The sequence below is a fragment of the Paramisgurnus dabryanus genome, chromosome 12 (assembly GCF_030506205.2).
Source record: "Paramisgurnus dabryanus chromosome 12, PD_genome_1.1, whole genome shotgun sequence".
NCBI classification, from domain to species: Eukaryota; Metazoa; Chordata; class Actinopteri; order Cypriniformes; family Cobitidae; genus Paramisgurnus; species Paramisgurnus dabryanus.
The window spans coordinates 14,368,905-14,383,419 of NC_133348.1; the positions used below are offsets into that span (position 1 = coordinate 14,368,905).

A 14,515-nucleotide genomic window follows, 5' to 3' on the forward strand; every position below is an offset into this window, starting at 1 on the left:
GCTGACTTCTCCATCTGTAAACCCTGCTGTCTTACCTTCTAGTATTGTAGCCTGCAGGACACTCACACAGGATCAGTGTGAAGATATTTCTGGTTAAAATGCAAAATAAGTTTCTATATCTTCTGCATATTTACTGTGTGCATGATTTTCAATCTTGTAATGTGTACTTGGTATTTGAGTTTAAGAACTTAATCTTTGTTTTAATTGCGAAATTTTTTAATTCCAGCAAGCTTTTTCTGTGGATTAACTATCTTTCTCTCTATTTTTATTTTCTTAGTGTGAGATGAAAGACGTTGAAAATGAGGAGCGCCGGAATTCCTTGTTTCTGGAACTGTTGGAGTCTAGCAATAAATGGGAGGAGTTTCAGCACCTTATGCTCCTCCTACAGGCGTGGCCACCAATGACTGACAAATGCAGGTGAGAGACTATGTAGTTGAACACTAAAGGGCAATTCGTAAATAAATATAATTTCAATGTTTAATCAATTATGAAGCCGTAATGTAGAGTCGTTATCTGTTATTGTTTCAAAATAAACATTCACTGCATTACATATTAACATGCATATATGTCTATATGTTAATATACAATTAAATTAGGATTACCTTTATGAATCTCTGTTGTTTTCCATTTCTACTCCTCTGCACTGCACAGTTTTTTCCGATAAACAGTAAATAAACCAAACCTTTATTCTCATCAGATGTCTTTGAATTGAAGTGTTATTAAACCATTAAGTGTGATTGGAGGTTTGATGAGGTAAATTGTTGTGTATTATATAGCTGAATGAGTTTTCAGGTTGAAGTTGAGGCTGTTTGAGTAAATGGTGGTGATTGGAAAGCTGTTTCATATCCAAATGAGTACACAGAAAAATATATAAAATAAGCTGGCTGATTATGCATTGTGCTGAGCTTTAAAATATAGCTTGAGGCTTTTTTCATGAAAAGTTTGAGATAACATTGCCATGGAAAAAGACAGAAGGTTTGCGTGTGTTTATGTGCCGTTAAAACAAAATGTTGGAAGAATTAAACATAGAGACGACAAAAGAGAGTTTGCTAATACTTGTGGCTATAGGGAGTTTGTGTGTGGCCGTTTGCACTGGATGTTATCCAATGTTGCCCTGTCAAGCTGGTCAGGATGCGATGTTGTGATGAGGCTACATTGTTTACATGTGCCTGCATACTTAAAGGCGGGGTGCATGATTTTTGAGTTGAGCCGAGTACCAAAACACAATTGTAGCCAATTGGTTGTGTCTACTGTCCGACATTGTTGTCTGGGTTGCATATGTGTGGGGAGGGTCTTTCAAGATAAGGGCATGTTTTTTAAATTCAAATATCAACATTGGCTTTCAGAGATCATGTACCCCGCCTTTAACTAGAGAAGGAGGAAGTATTTAATGTCGAAATAGGTTATCTTTGAGGTTATTATAGCCCATATTCACTCACCTGAAGGATTATTAGGAACACCTGTTCAATTTGTCAGTAATTCAATTATCTGATCAACCAATCACATGGCAGTTGCTTTAATGCATTTAAGGGTGTGGTCCTGGTCAAGACAATCTCCTGAACTCTAAACTGAATGTCAGAATGGGAAAGAAAGGTGATTTGAGCAATTTTGAGCATGGCATGGTTGTTGGTGCCAGACGGGCCGGTCTGAGTTTTCAAAATCTGCTCAGTTATTGGGATTTTCACGCACAACCATTTCTAGGGTTTACAAAGAATGGTGTGAAAAGAGAAAAACATCCAGTATGCAGCAGTCCTGTGGGCGAAAATGCCTTGTTGATGCTAGAGGTCAGAGGAGAATGGGCCGACTGATTCAAGCTGATAGAAGAGCAACTTTGACTGAAATAACCACTCGTTACCACAGAGGTATGCAGCAAAGCATTTGTGAAGCCGCAACACGCACAACCTTGAGGCAGATGGGCTACAACAGCAGAAGACCCCACCGGGTACCACTCATCTCCACTACAAATAGGAAAAAGAGGCTACAATTTGCATGAGCTCACTAAAATTGGACAGTTGAAGACTGGAAAAATGTTGCCTGGTCTGATGAGTCTCGATTTCTTTTGAGACATTCAGATGATAGAGTCAGAATTTGGCGTAAACAGAATGAGAACTTGGATTCATCATGCCTTGTTCCTACTGTTCAGGCTGATGGTGGTGGTGTAATGGTGTGGGGGATGTTTTCTTGGAACACTTTAGGCCCCTTAGTGCCAATTGGGCATCGTTTAAATGCCACGGTCTACCTGAGCATTGTTTCTGACCATGTCCATCCCTTTATGACCACCATGTACCCATCCTCTGATGGCTACTTCCAGCAGGATTAATGCATCATGTCACAAAGCTCGAATCATTTTAAATTGGTTTCTTGAACTTGACAATCAGTTCACTGTACTAAAATGGCCCCCACAGTCACCAGATCTCAACCTAACAGAGCATCTTTGGGATGTGGTGGAACGAGAGCTTCATGCATCCCACAAATATTTATCAACTGCAAGAGGCTTTCCTGTCAAAATGGGCCAACATTTCTAAAGAATGCTTTCAGCACCTTGTTGAATCAATGCCACATAGAATTAAGGCACTTCTGAAGGCAAAAGGGGTCCAACACAGTATTAGTATGGTGTTCCTAATAATCCTTTAGGTGAGTGTATATATCAATTAACTAACTTTTCTTGTTCCAGGATCATTAACTATGGAGTGTTTTGTGTCTTTGATAACTATGCAATGCATTTTGTGTTAAAAGAGCCACATTAAATTACAAAGGACCTCTGAAATCTTAGTTAGTTAGGAGTCTGTGTGTATCTCAGTCAGCAGTAGAGTTTTGTTAGAAAGCTCCTCTCATCCTCCATAAGAAGTTAAGAGATAAGCGTATGCGCTCTTTTATAGCTGCACGGTTGTATAATATACCATGATAATCGTGATTGGATTTCATTTTCATTACACAGAAGCCTTTTCATTAAAAGTTTCACGGCGCCACACAAACTTGCCACATTTTGGTTTCATGTCAGTTTATCATTAGCACCGGCCACTTGCATGTGCTCTCAAATACACACAAACGCACATTCATACACCTTTCTGTCTCTTCTAAAACAGGTTGGAGACCGAACAGAACCCCTGGGTGTGTCTCACATCATCCGTGCTCGCACACTCCTCCAGCATTTCCGAAATCAATGTCGGGAATGAGATCCTAACTATGTGTCGCTCACTCTACCCGACCAAACACAAACTCAGTCCACAAGTAAGTGTATGAGTGCATCATGACATAACAGCATGTTCAAATCGTAAGCAAGAATGTACTTAGATGCTTGAAATGCCACTGTCTAATGTTTAATATATCTTTGTGCTTTTCTGTATCGTGGTACTGAGCCCTGTATGTGCGTTTGAGTCCTGCACCGCTGTGTTGATTGTAGTGTGATATTTTACTCTCTCCTTTTCTCCTGTAGTGCATTGGCCACATTTCCTCCCTGCTATTGAATGCTGGGTTGAAGCTACCTGCTTTGAAGTTGATGACCGAGAACGATGACGAGCATCTGCGCAAACTGACTTTGGATCAGATCAAAAACATCAGCGATGTAAGTTTTCTTTTTCTCATCCCAAATCCATTAGGCCAGGAATACTCACAGGGCCTTTTGAATGTAATAAGAGACTAGTCTTAAACTGATGTGGGTGTTTTTTACGGTGCATTTTAAAACCAAATGAAAATTACAAGGTCATTTTATTCACAGGCCGGCATTAAAAGTGCTCCCCAAGCCAAGTAATTTGAGTATGTGTTAAAACGACAATGAAAAGGAAGTGACATCCTTCGTGACACATTCCTCGACAAATCTATTGGTCAGGGTGAGCTTTCTTGTCAGCTAGCCACCGTTGTCGGTAGTAATGTGGATTCAATTAAACTAAACTGACTGTTGACACCAGAAGTGACTGGGAATCAGATAGGAGCTATCAGAGCAAGCGTGCCACTGACTGTAACCTCTATCTCACACTGACTGCAGGTCAGATAAAAGCCAAGCCATCACTTAATTTATCCTCTCTGGACTGCTGGAGGGCCAGATGGATGTTGTGGGAATGTCTGCACATTAAAACCAAACACGTAGACTCTTCCCACAGCCTTTCCGAAACATGATATGATTCATTTCCATTTTGGACATGCTTTTATTGGAAAACAACTAATTGATGAGGTAATTCCTTGTAACAGCCAAGGGTTAAATGTTTTGCCCAAGTGCGCAAAAAATTTATTATGTATTTATTTTCTTTGATCTTTTAAAGTTACATTATGTAACTTTCAGAGCTCAAAACTTCCTCCTCAAAGCTTCAAAAGCAAAACATGTTGTGGTCAAACTTGCCCAGTCACAAGCAGGATTGATACTATTAGTACTAAATACCTTAATACTTAATGGGGCAGTTTCCCGGACAGGGTTTAGATTAATCCAGGACTTGGCATTAGTCATATTAGGATATTTTACAAAAAACAATACTGGTTGAATCTTAAGACAAAACAATGGCACTGGTATATGAAGAGTTTGGTTCCAGAATGCAATAAAATAATAAAAAGGTGTTTTCTATACCAAGATAGTGACAAGATGAAAACCACTATTTTCTGTTACAAACTTTCAAATAGCATCTTTACTGTAGGTTATAATAACATTAAATATTTAAATCCATAATTTGATTTTCAAAGATTTATTATAAAAACTGATTATATTTTCTGCAAAATGCAATAAATCTATTAATCTATGAATCAATATGTAAATGTGCATTCATCTTTGCCATGTTATATTCATTTAGTTGACTAGTGGTAAACACTGATTAAAAAATATAAACATTAATGGCATTAATCTAAACACTTACTTTGTCATATTAAGAACACTGTCATTGCTGCTGTCATCCTTGGGACGTCGTCACTGAACTTTTTTGACAGCGATACGTTTTTTATAAGATCCCCTGGGGTCAATGTGTTAGCATGACAGAAGCTTGATGCTGTCTTGTGAGAACATTAAGCAACAGTCTGCATTTTTCCTTCACCCAAGTTACTCTCATGTAAAATTATTAGATTTTGATGGCTTACGTTTCTTCCCCGCCACAGAAAACCACCACGGGTTTATCAATGCCATCAAAATAAAACAAATGTTTTGTTTGTTTGTTAATCATGAAGTACAAAGTAGATGAGGAAAACTAGGATTATGTGTGTATTCAAAGCGCCGCTATTAATGTTTACAATGCATGAAATGGGGCGCAGATTTATTGCATTCTGCAGAGAAGGAGGACTGGTGTTTGTCGCGGTTTGGAAAAAAGGGAGAAAAGATGACAGAATAACACGGCAAAATGAAGAATTGACTTTTTAATACTGACCAGATACAATACTGATTTTGGCGGTTTAAAAATTGCGTTTATCGTGTTTTGGAACCAAACTCTTCATATGTTAAGATATACATTGCAAAAAAATTATTTTAAAGAAAAAAAATCTTAGTATTTTTGTCTTGTTTTCAGTAAAAATATCAAAAAAATATTAAATTAAGATGCTTTTTCTTAGTGAGCAAAACACCCCAAGAAAATAAGTCTAGTTTTTAGACCAAAAATATCAAATTTAAGGGATTTTGTGCAGAAAACAAGCAAAAATATCTGCCAATGGGGTAAGCAAAAAAATCTTGAGCATTTTCTAAAACACTAAATTCAACAAAATTCAAGAAATATTAGCTTACCCCATTGGCAGATTTTTTTTGCTTGTTTTATGTAGGGATGCACCGAATCCAGGATTCGGATTCGGATTCGGCCGAATACTGGGCTTTTTGACGGGGTTCGGGTTCGGCCGAATCCTAGATTTTTTTTCCACCGAACCGAATCCTAGGCTTGCGCTACGCTGCTCGACGTCACGCGGCCGTTGATTACACACATCGGGTGCTGACGTGGAGATGAGCTTTTTCTTTCGGTGAGCTTTAGGGGCTGGACACACCAAAACTTTTAAACACGGCTGAAAACGCCTTGAGGACACCAAATGCCAGCTGTTTTTCAGCCAAGCGCTTGGTAGCTGTGATGCTTCAGCTGTGAGCCGGTTGGTTGCTGTGGTAATGTCCCGCCCCTCCTCCATTGTAATTGGACGGCCGTGTGAAAACTGACATTGACGAGCGGAGCTTCTCACTCAAAGTTAAATATTGTTTTCAGCGCGGAGCTGCTTGCTTATTGGAAAAACGAGCGTGTCGCAACGCATCGCTTTCATTATGCATAGGCTTATGGTAATTGTCAAAATAGTTTTCCAACTTGTCATCCTGGCATAATGTACAGTTAAAATTAAATAAAATGAAAAATACATGCTGTGGACGTTGTATAATTCATTAATGTGTTTTACTGTGTTAATGGAATAAGGATGCGAGTAGGATTCGGTATTCGGTTTCGGATTCGGCCGAATCTTAAACGGTGGATTCGGGATTCGGCCGAACCTAAAAAATCTGGATTCGGTGCATCCCTAGTTTTATGCACAAAAGCACTTATATTTGATAGTTTTGGTCTAAAACTATTTTTTTGGTTCATTTAAGAATTTCTACTTTTAATGAAAACAAGGTTTTTTTTCTTGAAATTCATTTTTTGCAGTGTGTCAGTGCAAAATGTTATTAAATTAAGGCAGCTTAAACATGTATTTAAGTCTTGACTTTCTAACTTAGCATTTTTGTCTTGTTTTAGTAGAAATATCAAAAAATTATTAAATTAACATGTATTTTCTTGATGAGCAAAAATAAGTCTAGTTTTTATACAGAAAATATACAATTTAAGTGAAACTGTGCTTGAAACAAGCAAAAAAATCTGGGGTGAGAAAATTTTGCTTGAATTAAGTGTTTAAGAAAAAATCTTATTTCAAGATTTTTTCTCACCCCATTGGCAGATATGTTTGCTTGTTTTAAACACAAGTTCACTTAAATTGTACATTTTTTTGTCTAAAAACTAGACTTTTTTTCTTAGGTCATTTTGCTCATCAAGAAAAAGCATCTTAATTTAAGAATTTTTAGATATTTCTACTGAAAACAAGACAAAAATACTAAGTAAGAAAGTCATTTTTGCAGTGTAGGATAATGCCTGTCTGGGAAACCGGCCAAATATCCTTTTGACATATCCAAAAGTCATATTGCAACTTTATGTTGGCAGACACTTAACCCAAAGCGACCCACAGTGCATTCAAGCTTTATTAGTAGTTTATTAGCATTAGCACCTTTTGGGAAACAGGAACACTTATAAATTCCTTTTATCTAAGATATGCAGGAGTAGGATTTTTTGTGTTGGTTATTCTTACTGTAGGTGTTTAAATCTTTCTTCAATCCCTTAGCTTTAAAAACGACACTTCCAAGACTGCTCACCTCAGTGCTGGTTAGGGTTCACCAAAAAATTCATTATAGACCAAAAACTGACTAGGGAACTGACTGGATAAGCTGTGTCTCAGAAGGATCAATTAGGATAGGCCACAGTCTCGCTGATTCTGGAACAGATAAAGTCACGAAGCTGAAAAAGAGCTCACTTAAAATGAGAGTAATCTTTTTCTCCCGGGACAGAGGAGGATGTGCTTTTATCTCCAGATGTGATGGAGAGGTTGAGGTCCAGCTGAGAGCGAATTTGGGTATGTGGTTTGTGCAAAGGGTTTTGTCAATGATATTTGTTAAGGTTTATATTTCTCTCGCATCTGTACATTACCTAGTTTTCTAGTAAGTGTATCATGATGTAATCTATCAGCTCAATCTGACTTCAGTTGTAAAGGGAGTTGGCTTTGCAAGGGCGCTCCCCTCTGAATGCATAAGACATTGATTTATTTAGTAACCTCTTCACCAGACTCAGAGAGAGAGAGAGAGGTGTAGTTCTTCTGCTCGTGTCCTTATTTCCCCTTCAAACTGTTGCTTACCGAAAGCTTGACATTTTGCTGCATTCTCGGAAGAGCAGTTCCAGCTGTCATTATGTTTGAAGGGTTTTTTTTATTTAGTTTTTTACCGTGGTTCATTCAAGACGCCTTATGCAATCCTCCAACAAGCTTAAAACGGCTGCAGGTTATTTACTGTGCCACTTGTGTTGAACCACGTTACCATCACTGAATAATTCATTCCAAACATCCTAATTCTCTTCAATCCCATCGTCCTGCTCCTGCGGCATCTGCGTTCGTGTGGCATAATCGTGTGATGACATTACGGAGGTTGAAAATGAGCAGCAGAATGCGTCATCCTCTCTAAAGTAATCAAGTATCATTCATCTTTGACTCTTGTCTTCTGTAAGCGTTTTCGGTCAGACCTCACCCCGTGTTCTTGTTCCTCGGCTGTTTTTCTAGACGATTATCTTTGAATGGTCTCATCAGCGTTGTTCAATGGTTTGCTGTACCGGATGGCGAGAGCAATTATGCACCGTTCGCTCCATCCCTGCTTTTATTGTACGATCTGATTTGCATTGTACCTGCTTATAATAAGCGAATGTTTTTAATGAAATTGTGTTGAAAAGGGAGGCTTTTATTATTTGTTCTGATGGTGGTGTTTTTATTGAGATTGGTATTTTTAATTAAGGACAACAATCAAAAAATTGGGGGTGAATTTAATTGTGAGAGCGACAATGAAGGTTTTTGTGTTCCTTTATTTTTTATATTAATTGGACTGTAAATAATTGTATCCTAGTCATGTCCTCAATGCATCTCTTCGATTCCGATGAAAGCATCTGTTTAAATGTCGGCACAAGCAACTCAACTAGAAAAATGTTTTAATGAAAGAAAACTGAATCACACATGAATGCATGTAGATTAGCACGGCTCCAGAAATATGTAGTACAGATGTCAGAATTGGTCTGACTGTGAAGATTTGACCCTAGAGCAATAAAAACAATTAGCCTTTCATTTCCTTCTCTGTTGGGGCTGGCTCTCTGTATTGTTTGAATAAACCAGGTTTTTTCCTACAAATCCCTGTTCAGGAAATGGGGATAAATGGGCCTGTAATGTAAAGAAACAAGGAATGAAAGAAAGGGACAGCGGTTGGGCCTTTGTGTCCAATTTTCAGTATATAAACCATTTTTAAATTGACCTTTTTCCTTTTACCACCTCCACATGTGCCAACAGTCTGTCATCAGCTATATTTCTATGGGAGATTGCAGGGAATGGGATGCCGTAGAGCACTTGTACCTTTGTGTGTCTTTAATCTTAAATTCTCAGTACATTACTTTTAGTTTCAAATAATTCCTGTTTTAAGAAGCAATTCCTCTGGCGCTATTGGAAATTTGGGATTTTATAGGCAGCTTTTATAGTTTTATCTTTTCAGCGTATGTTTATGTATTGTTCAAAAGTGGCCATTTTCTTGTATCATTTTGTCCAGTGATCCGATCTTTTATTTCTGTCTCACTACTTATGTGTGCACATGATTTACTGTATTGTTTACAGAGCTTAACTTTTTTACATTTTTATAGATAAGTGGATTGGATACATACCCAAATATTGTTTGTTATTATTATTATTATTATGCATTTTATTTAAAGGTGCTAGACACTCAATGACACCGTAAAATAAAATAATGAAGAACTAAAGTGAGAGAATTGGCTGATCTTAAAGTGCTGGCGGGGAATTGTGATGAATAAGATCTGATAAAAAAAGAGGGTGCAAGATTAATAAGTGATTTTAAGGTGAGGACATATAGTTTAAACTCAATACAGTATTTTAACGGGAGCCAATGTAAGTTTTTTAGTACAGGGGTAATGTAATCAGCTTGGTAAAAAGACCTGCTGATAATGCGTGCAGCTGAATTCTAACCAGCTGGAGTTTATGAGTAAGCATAACAGGTATACTATATAATAATGAGTTAAAGTCTAGGCGAGATGTGACTAAGGCATTGATCAAAGTCACTGTACTTTCTACAGAGAACAGGACGAAGACGATTAACATTACAGAGAGGAAAATATGCAGAAGGAACCATAGTGTTTATATGAGCATTAAATGATAGTGCTATCAATGATGACGCCTAATGTTTTGACCTGCGCAGAAACTGGAACCAGTGATCCACACTTTAAAAAATTAGCTGTAATTATGCAGCTGGTTGCCAGTAACTTACTGTAGAAGATAAAGACTGAAAATGTTTCATGTTCATTTAACTTTGAACAAACTGTTGCCAGTAAATAACATAAATGTAAAATATACAGTAATTTACTGGCAGCTAGTTGCCAGTAACACTGTTATTTCTACAGACATTTTTTACAGTAGAATTCTGTTTTGCCACTGTTCAATAAAAAAAAAATTACGTGAATCACTGTTTAATCTCAGTACACTCTGAGAGTATAAGTGTGGAAAAATATATATAATAAACAAGAGAGGACCGAGGACCGAACCCTGAGGAACACCAGTAGCAACACAAGAGGACTTTGAAGTATATTGTACAAATTTTGTACCTCCAGTTAAATACAAGCAGAACCATGACAAAACAGTGCCTGTGATTCCAATTGTCTGTAATATTTCCAATAAGATGTTGTCAGAAACTGTATCAAAGGCTGCTGTCAAATCGAGTAAAATAAGTAGATAACAGCCCTACATCCGCGGCAGCCACAAAGTCATTGAACATCTTAACTAGTGCACTTTCAACACTGTGAAGAGGGCGAAAGCCAGATTGAAACTTTTTAAACAGGTCGTTTGTAGAAAGATGTTTCTGGACCTGAGCAGCTACAACCCGTTCAAGTATTTTCGAAAGAAAAGGTCAATTTGAAATAGGATGAAAATTGTCTTGGTTACTCAAGTCAGCCCCCGGTTTCTTAGGCATTGGAGTTATCACAGCAGTGTTAATGCAAATTACAACTTTACCTACACTTTTATAAATATGTAACAGATAATTTTTTTGTTGTCATCTGATCTGATCATCTGACAACATTCAAAATGCAACTGCAAGCATAAATTGAAACCTACTTGCTTGAATTGCTTAAATAAATCTGGGTGTCAGTCTTCAATGTGTTTCCTCCTTTCATCACTTATGTCTCAAATCTAAATGATTTCTGTACAGGACTCTGCACATCTTTCTTGTTTATGTGCTTGCTGCTTTTGTGAATTCTGGAACACTCTTCAGGTCCTTTTGTTGCGTCTATAAAAGTTCCAGAATGACTACCTGTCAAACAGCGTATCAGTTTTGAGTAGACCAGATACTCAAACCAGTTTTTGAGAAAATCTGGTACTTAATTTTTTTTTTAGTACAGACTTTGTACCAACACTAAATATTTTATACCTTGAGCTGTAAAGATAATTCAGTTCTGCTATACAAAAAATTTAAATTCATTCTTTTGTTAACCTTTGGATGTGATTAAAAGATGAAGTGCTGTACAGAATGAAACTTATATAATGTACAATTCTGTAAATATTTAATTAATCTCACATATTTACTTTTTATATTTCACATCTCACTTGAATTGTAAAACAGTGCGCATTGTTGGTCTGGTACCAAAACTTGAAAAATAAAGATGTAGCACCACAATACATTAATGGATAGTATAGCGAGCAACCCTAATAGAGATAAAACATGAACAATATATATAACATAAATAATATCTATTGCGATTATACTGCTACACAAATACAGGTACAAGGAAGTAAAACTCGTATACCTAACAGCGAATCAGCATCTCTGTGTGTGGCTTTGTTTACTTCTTCTTGTCTCTCAACCCTCTGTCTTTTTCATCTTCTCTGATTTACATTTAATGAGATTGTTGCTAAACTCCAACATGTGGGCGTGCGGGTATATATAATAGCTTATTGGTTATATATTTTTCATCACCCTCTCTCTTGTCTGTAATAATAAAATTGTTTGCCATTTCCAGGCTGGGCTGGCAAGCCAAGACTGCAGAGACCCAGTAGCGTATTGGACACGTTCACCGTCCTGCTTTTACTCTCTCCAAAACAGCTTTATGATTTAAATGATAAAAGAAAAGCCATGCATGCATCATTTATGAGACGGCAAACACCCTCAGTCATTCCAATTAAACCCACGCAACCAACGTAAAAAAACAGAAAGAGATTGAGTGAAAAAAAACATACATTTTTAATGAGATCTCCCTGCATTCTACGTGTGCATCAGCAGATATTAGTGAACATTATGTAGATCTGTAAATAGATCTGTGTTAGATGCAGATTAATGGTATATTTGTTTTTGTGTTGGGTGGATAGTGAGGTTTAGCAACAGACCAAATGGCCCCACAAGAATAGTAAACCTGAAATCAGCTACAGTGCAGGGCCTAGCAACGGCCCCCATAAGTATAATGGCTTATTGAACATTCTAAATAACATCTTAATGGAAACTTATAAAGGCAGAAAAGGGCGGGGGAAAGCTCAGTATAAAAACATCAGAAGTGCATGAACAGTCCCAACCATGATACATTGTGTATATTATTCAGTTGTGTGTGATGTAGTGGTACTAATGAACATACAAACACAGATATAGGATCACATAGCCCTGGAGAACGGGGGGTCTCTTATTGTGGATTGATGGGTTTTACCTTTATTCTGGATTTGATAAGATGGTCTAAAATATTTATGTGCGTGCGTGCGTGTGTGGTGTGCAGATTTCAGAGTTTCAGTGTGATCAAAAGTGCTTCATTAACTTCACGGCAGGGCTCTTTAAAGGAAATGTCTTCGTAAAAAATCTAACCTTTTTAGTTTCGGTTGTTGCCAGACACTGAACCATAATTACATTTTGTTGTAAATTTGAGTAAATTTTTGCCATTTAGCTCTCTCTCTCTCTCTCTCTCTCTCTCTCTCTCTCTCTCTCTCTCTCTCTCTCTCTCTCTCTCTCTCTCTCTCTCTCTCTCTCTCCTCTCTCTCTCTCTCTCTCTCTCTCTCTCTCTCTCTCTCTCTCTCTCTCTCTCTCTCTCTTTCTCTCTCTCTCTCTCTCTCTCTCTCTCTCTCTCTCTCTTCTCTTTCTCACATGAAGATGCATATGGACATATGGAAGGTTACTATCTTTATCATATGTTGATATGTTGCCGTTGTCAAAGTTTGTAGAGCTGGTTTATGTATTTATGACAAACAAGTTTTCTGTAGGGTGTTGCGGGTCCTCAACGGGTGGTCTGCAGGGGTTCACCAATTGCCAATTAACTTTAGGAAGGAAAAATAGCTGTAAAACAAAAACACAAAATGCAAAAATGTTGTTAAATGGCTGATTAATTAATTATGTTGTTTCACCATCACTTGTTAAAGTGATTGTTAAAGTGATAGTGAAATGATAAAAGAAATATTCTGTGATCCCACTCCTACTATGGGAAGTCAGTGGGTATGTCAACTGTATGGTTATCATCATTTATTAAAATATCTTCTTTTGTGTACAACAGAATAAAGACATTTTAATCAAATTGTCTTTGAAATTGATGAGAAAGTTGACTTGCGTGCGCCACCAAAACACTCTTTCATCAATAACTCTATGGAAAACCATTATACCTTTCCATAAATTTGCGGGAGACCGTCTTTTTGTAGTGTGTAAAAAAAATACTGGAAACAAAATATTTCAACCCTGTGTAACAATGTAACAGTCCGTATTACAGTTAACCCCGCGTTAGTTTGTGCCCTGCGCACCCCAACTTTAAAGAAATACTATGCCTGTAGGCCTACATACTGTAACGATATGTAATATATATATATATATATATATATATATAACATTGAAGGTGGTCCCCTATAATGTCTTAGCCTGATAAAAGTTCAATCTACCTGGGAAAGTGATGGATAGTGATGGACCTGGGAAATGGGACACTGTAGGTATGAGCTTGGGCCATTCATTCACACCAGTGATGGAATGTCCTCGTCTTGAGATCAGGCACAACATGCCACAAATTGGCAGCAGTTTAGAAAAACGTGTCATCATCGCAACCTTCACCGTCCTCATCTAGATAATGTCTCTCATTATCTAGTGCTTAATAGAATGAATATTTGAAAAAGGGCCATCAAAGAAGGCCCTTATACATCACCTGCCATCCCTTCAGCAGGCACACACACCTGTAGATGAATATAGCAGAAATTCAGGGATTTGATTCCATCTGTATTCTTTTCATTTCTCTCTTTCTCTGCGCTGTCCATCAACCGAGAGGAATTTTATAGAGCTGCTCTGTTTCTGACACACGCACTCATTTTCATGCCAAGAACTCACGACTGGACTTTATTCCAGAAACCATCCAGTGCTTCTCTCTCTCGTTTTTCTTATAGACTTGAACAAGTATTCATCAAAACAGTGATGATGAGATCTAGCTAAAGTGTGTTTTTGAGTATGTGTGCGAATATCAGTGAGCTTCTTATACAATATATATATGCTGCTGTATAAGTGAATTCCATTTGTATGTATTTTCCATCTCTCTCATTTAATGCCTTTTCTTTGGAATGATCAGAAATGGAGTTTCAATCAGGAGAATGAGAGCTTGCTCTTGTCTGGAAGGAGGCGATGAGCAGAATATGTTAACAGCACTTTATTGCTCTTTCATATTCGCATCTTTATCCATTCCAAATGATGAAAAATTGAACCGATTGTTCACGAGACACATCAGCATGCATTTGAAACATTATA

General features: G+C 37.4%; 1 protein-coding gene across 1 annotated transcript in view; it reads left to right on the forward strand.

Moving 5' to 3' along the window:
* The window catches only part of nbas (NBAS subunit of NRZ tethering complex), a 205,906-nt gene that overhangs the window by 184,745 nt on the left and 6,646 nt on the right, over positions 1–14,515 (forward strand). The window contains exons 49-51 of the mRNA XM_065256755.2: positions 278–417; positions 3,087–3,231; positions 3,437–3,565. Of these exons, the coding sequence (XP_065112827.1) occupies positions 278–417; positions 3,087–3,231; positions 3,437–3,565 (414 nt within the window). The remainder of the gene's footprint in view (positions 1–277; positions 418–3,086; positions 3,232–3,436; positions 3,566–14,515) is intronic.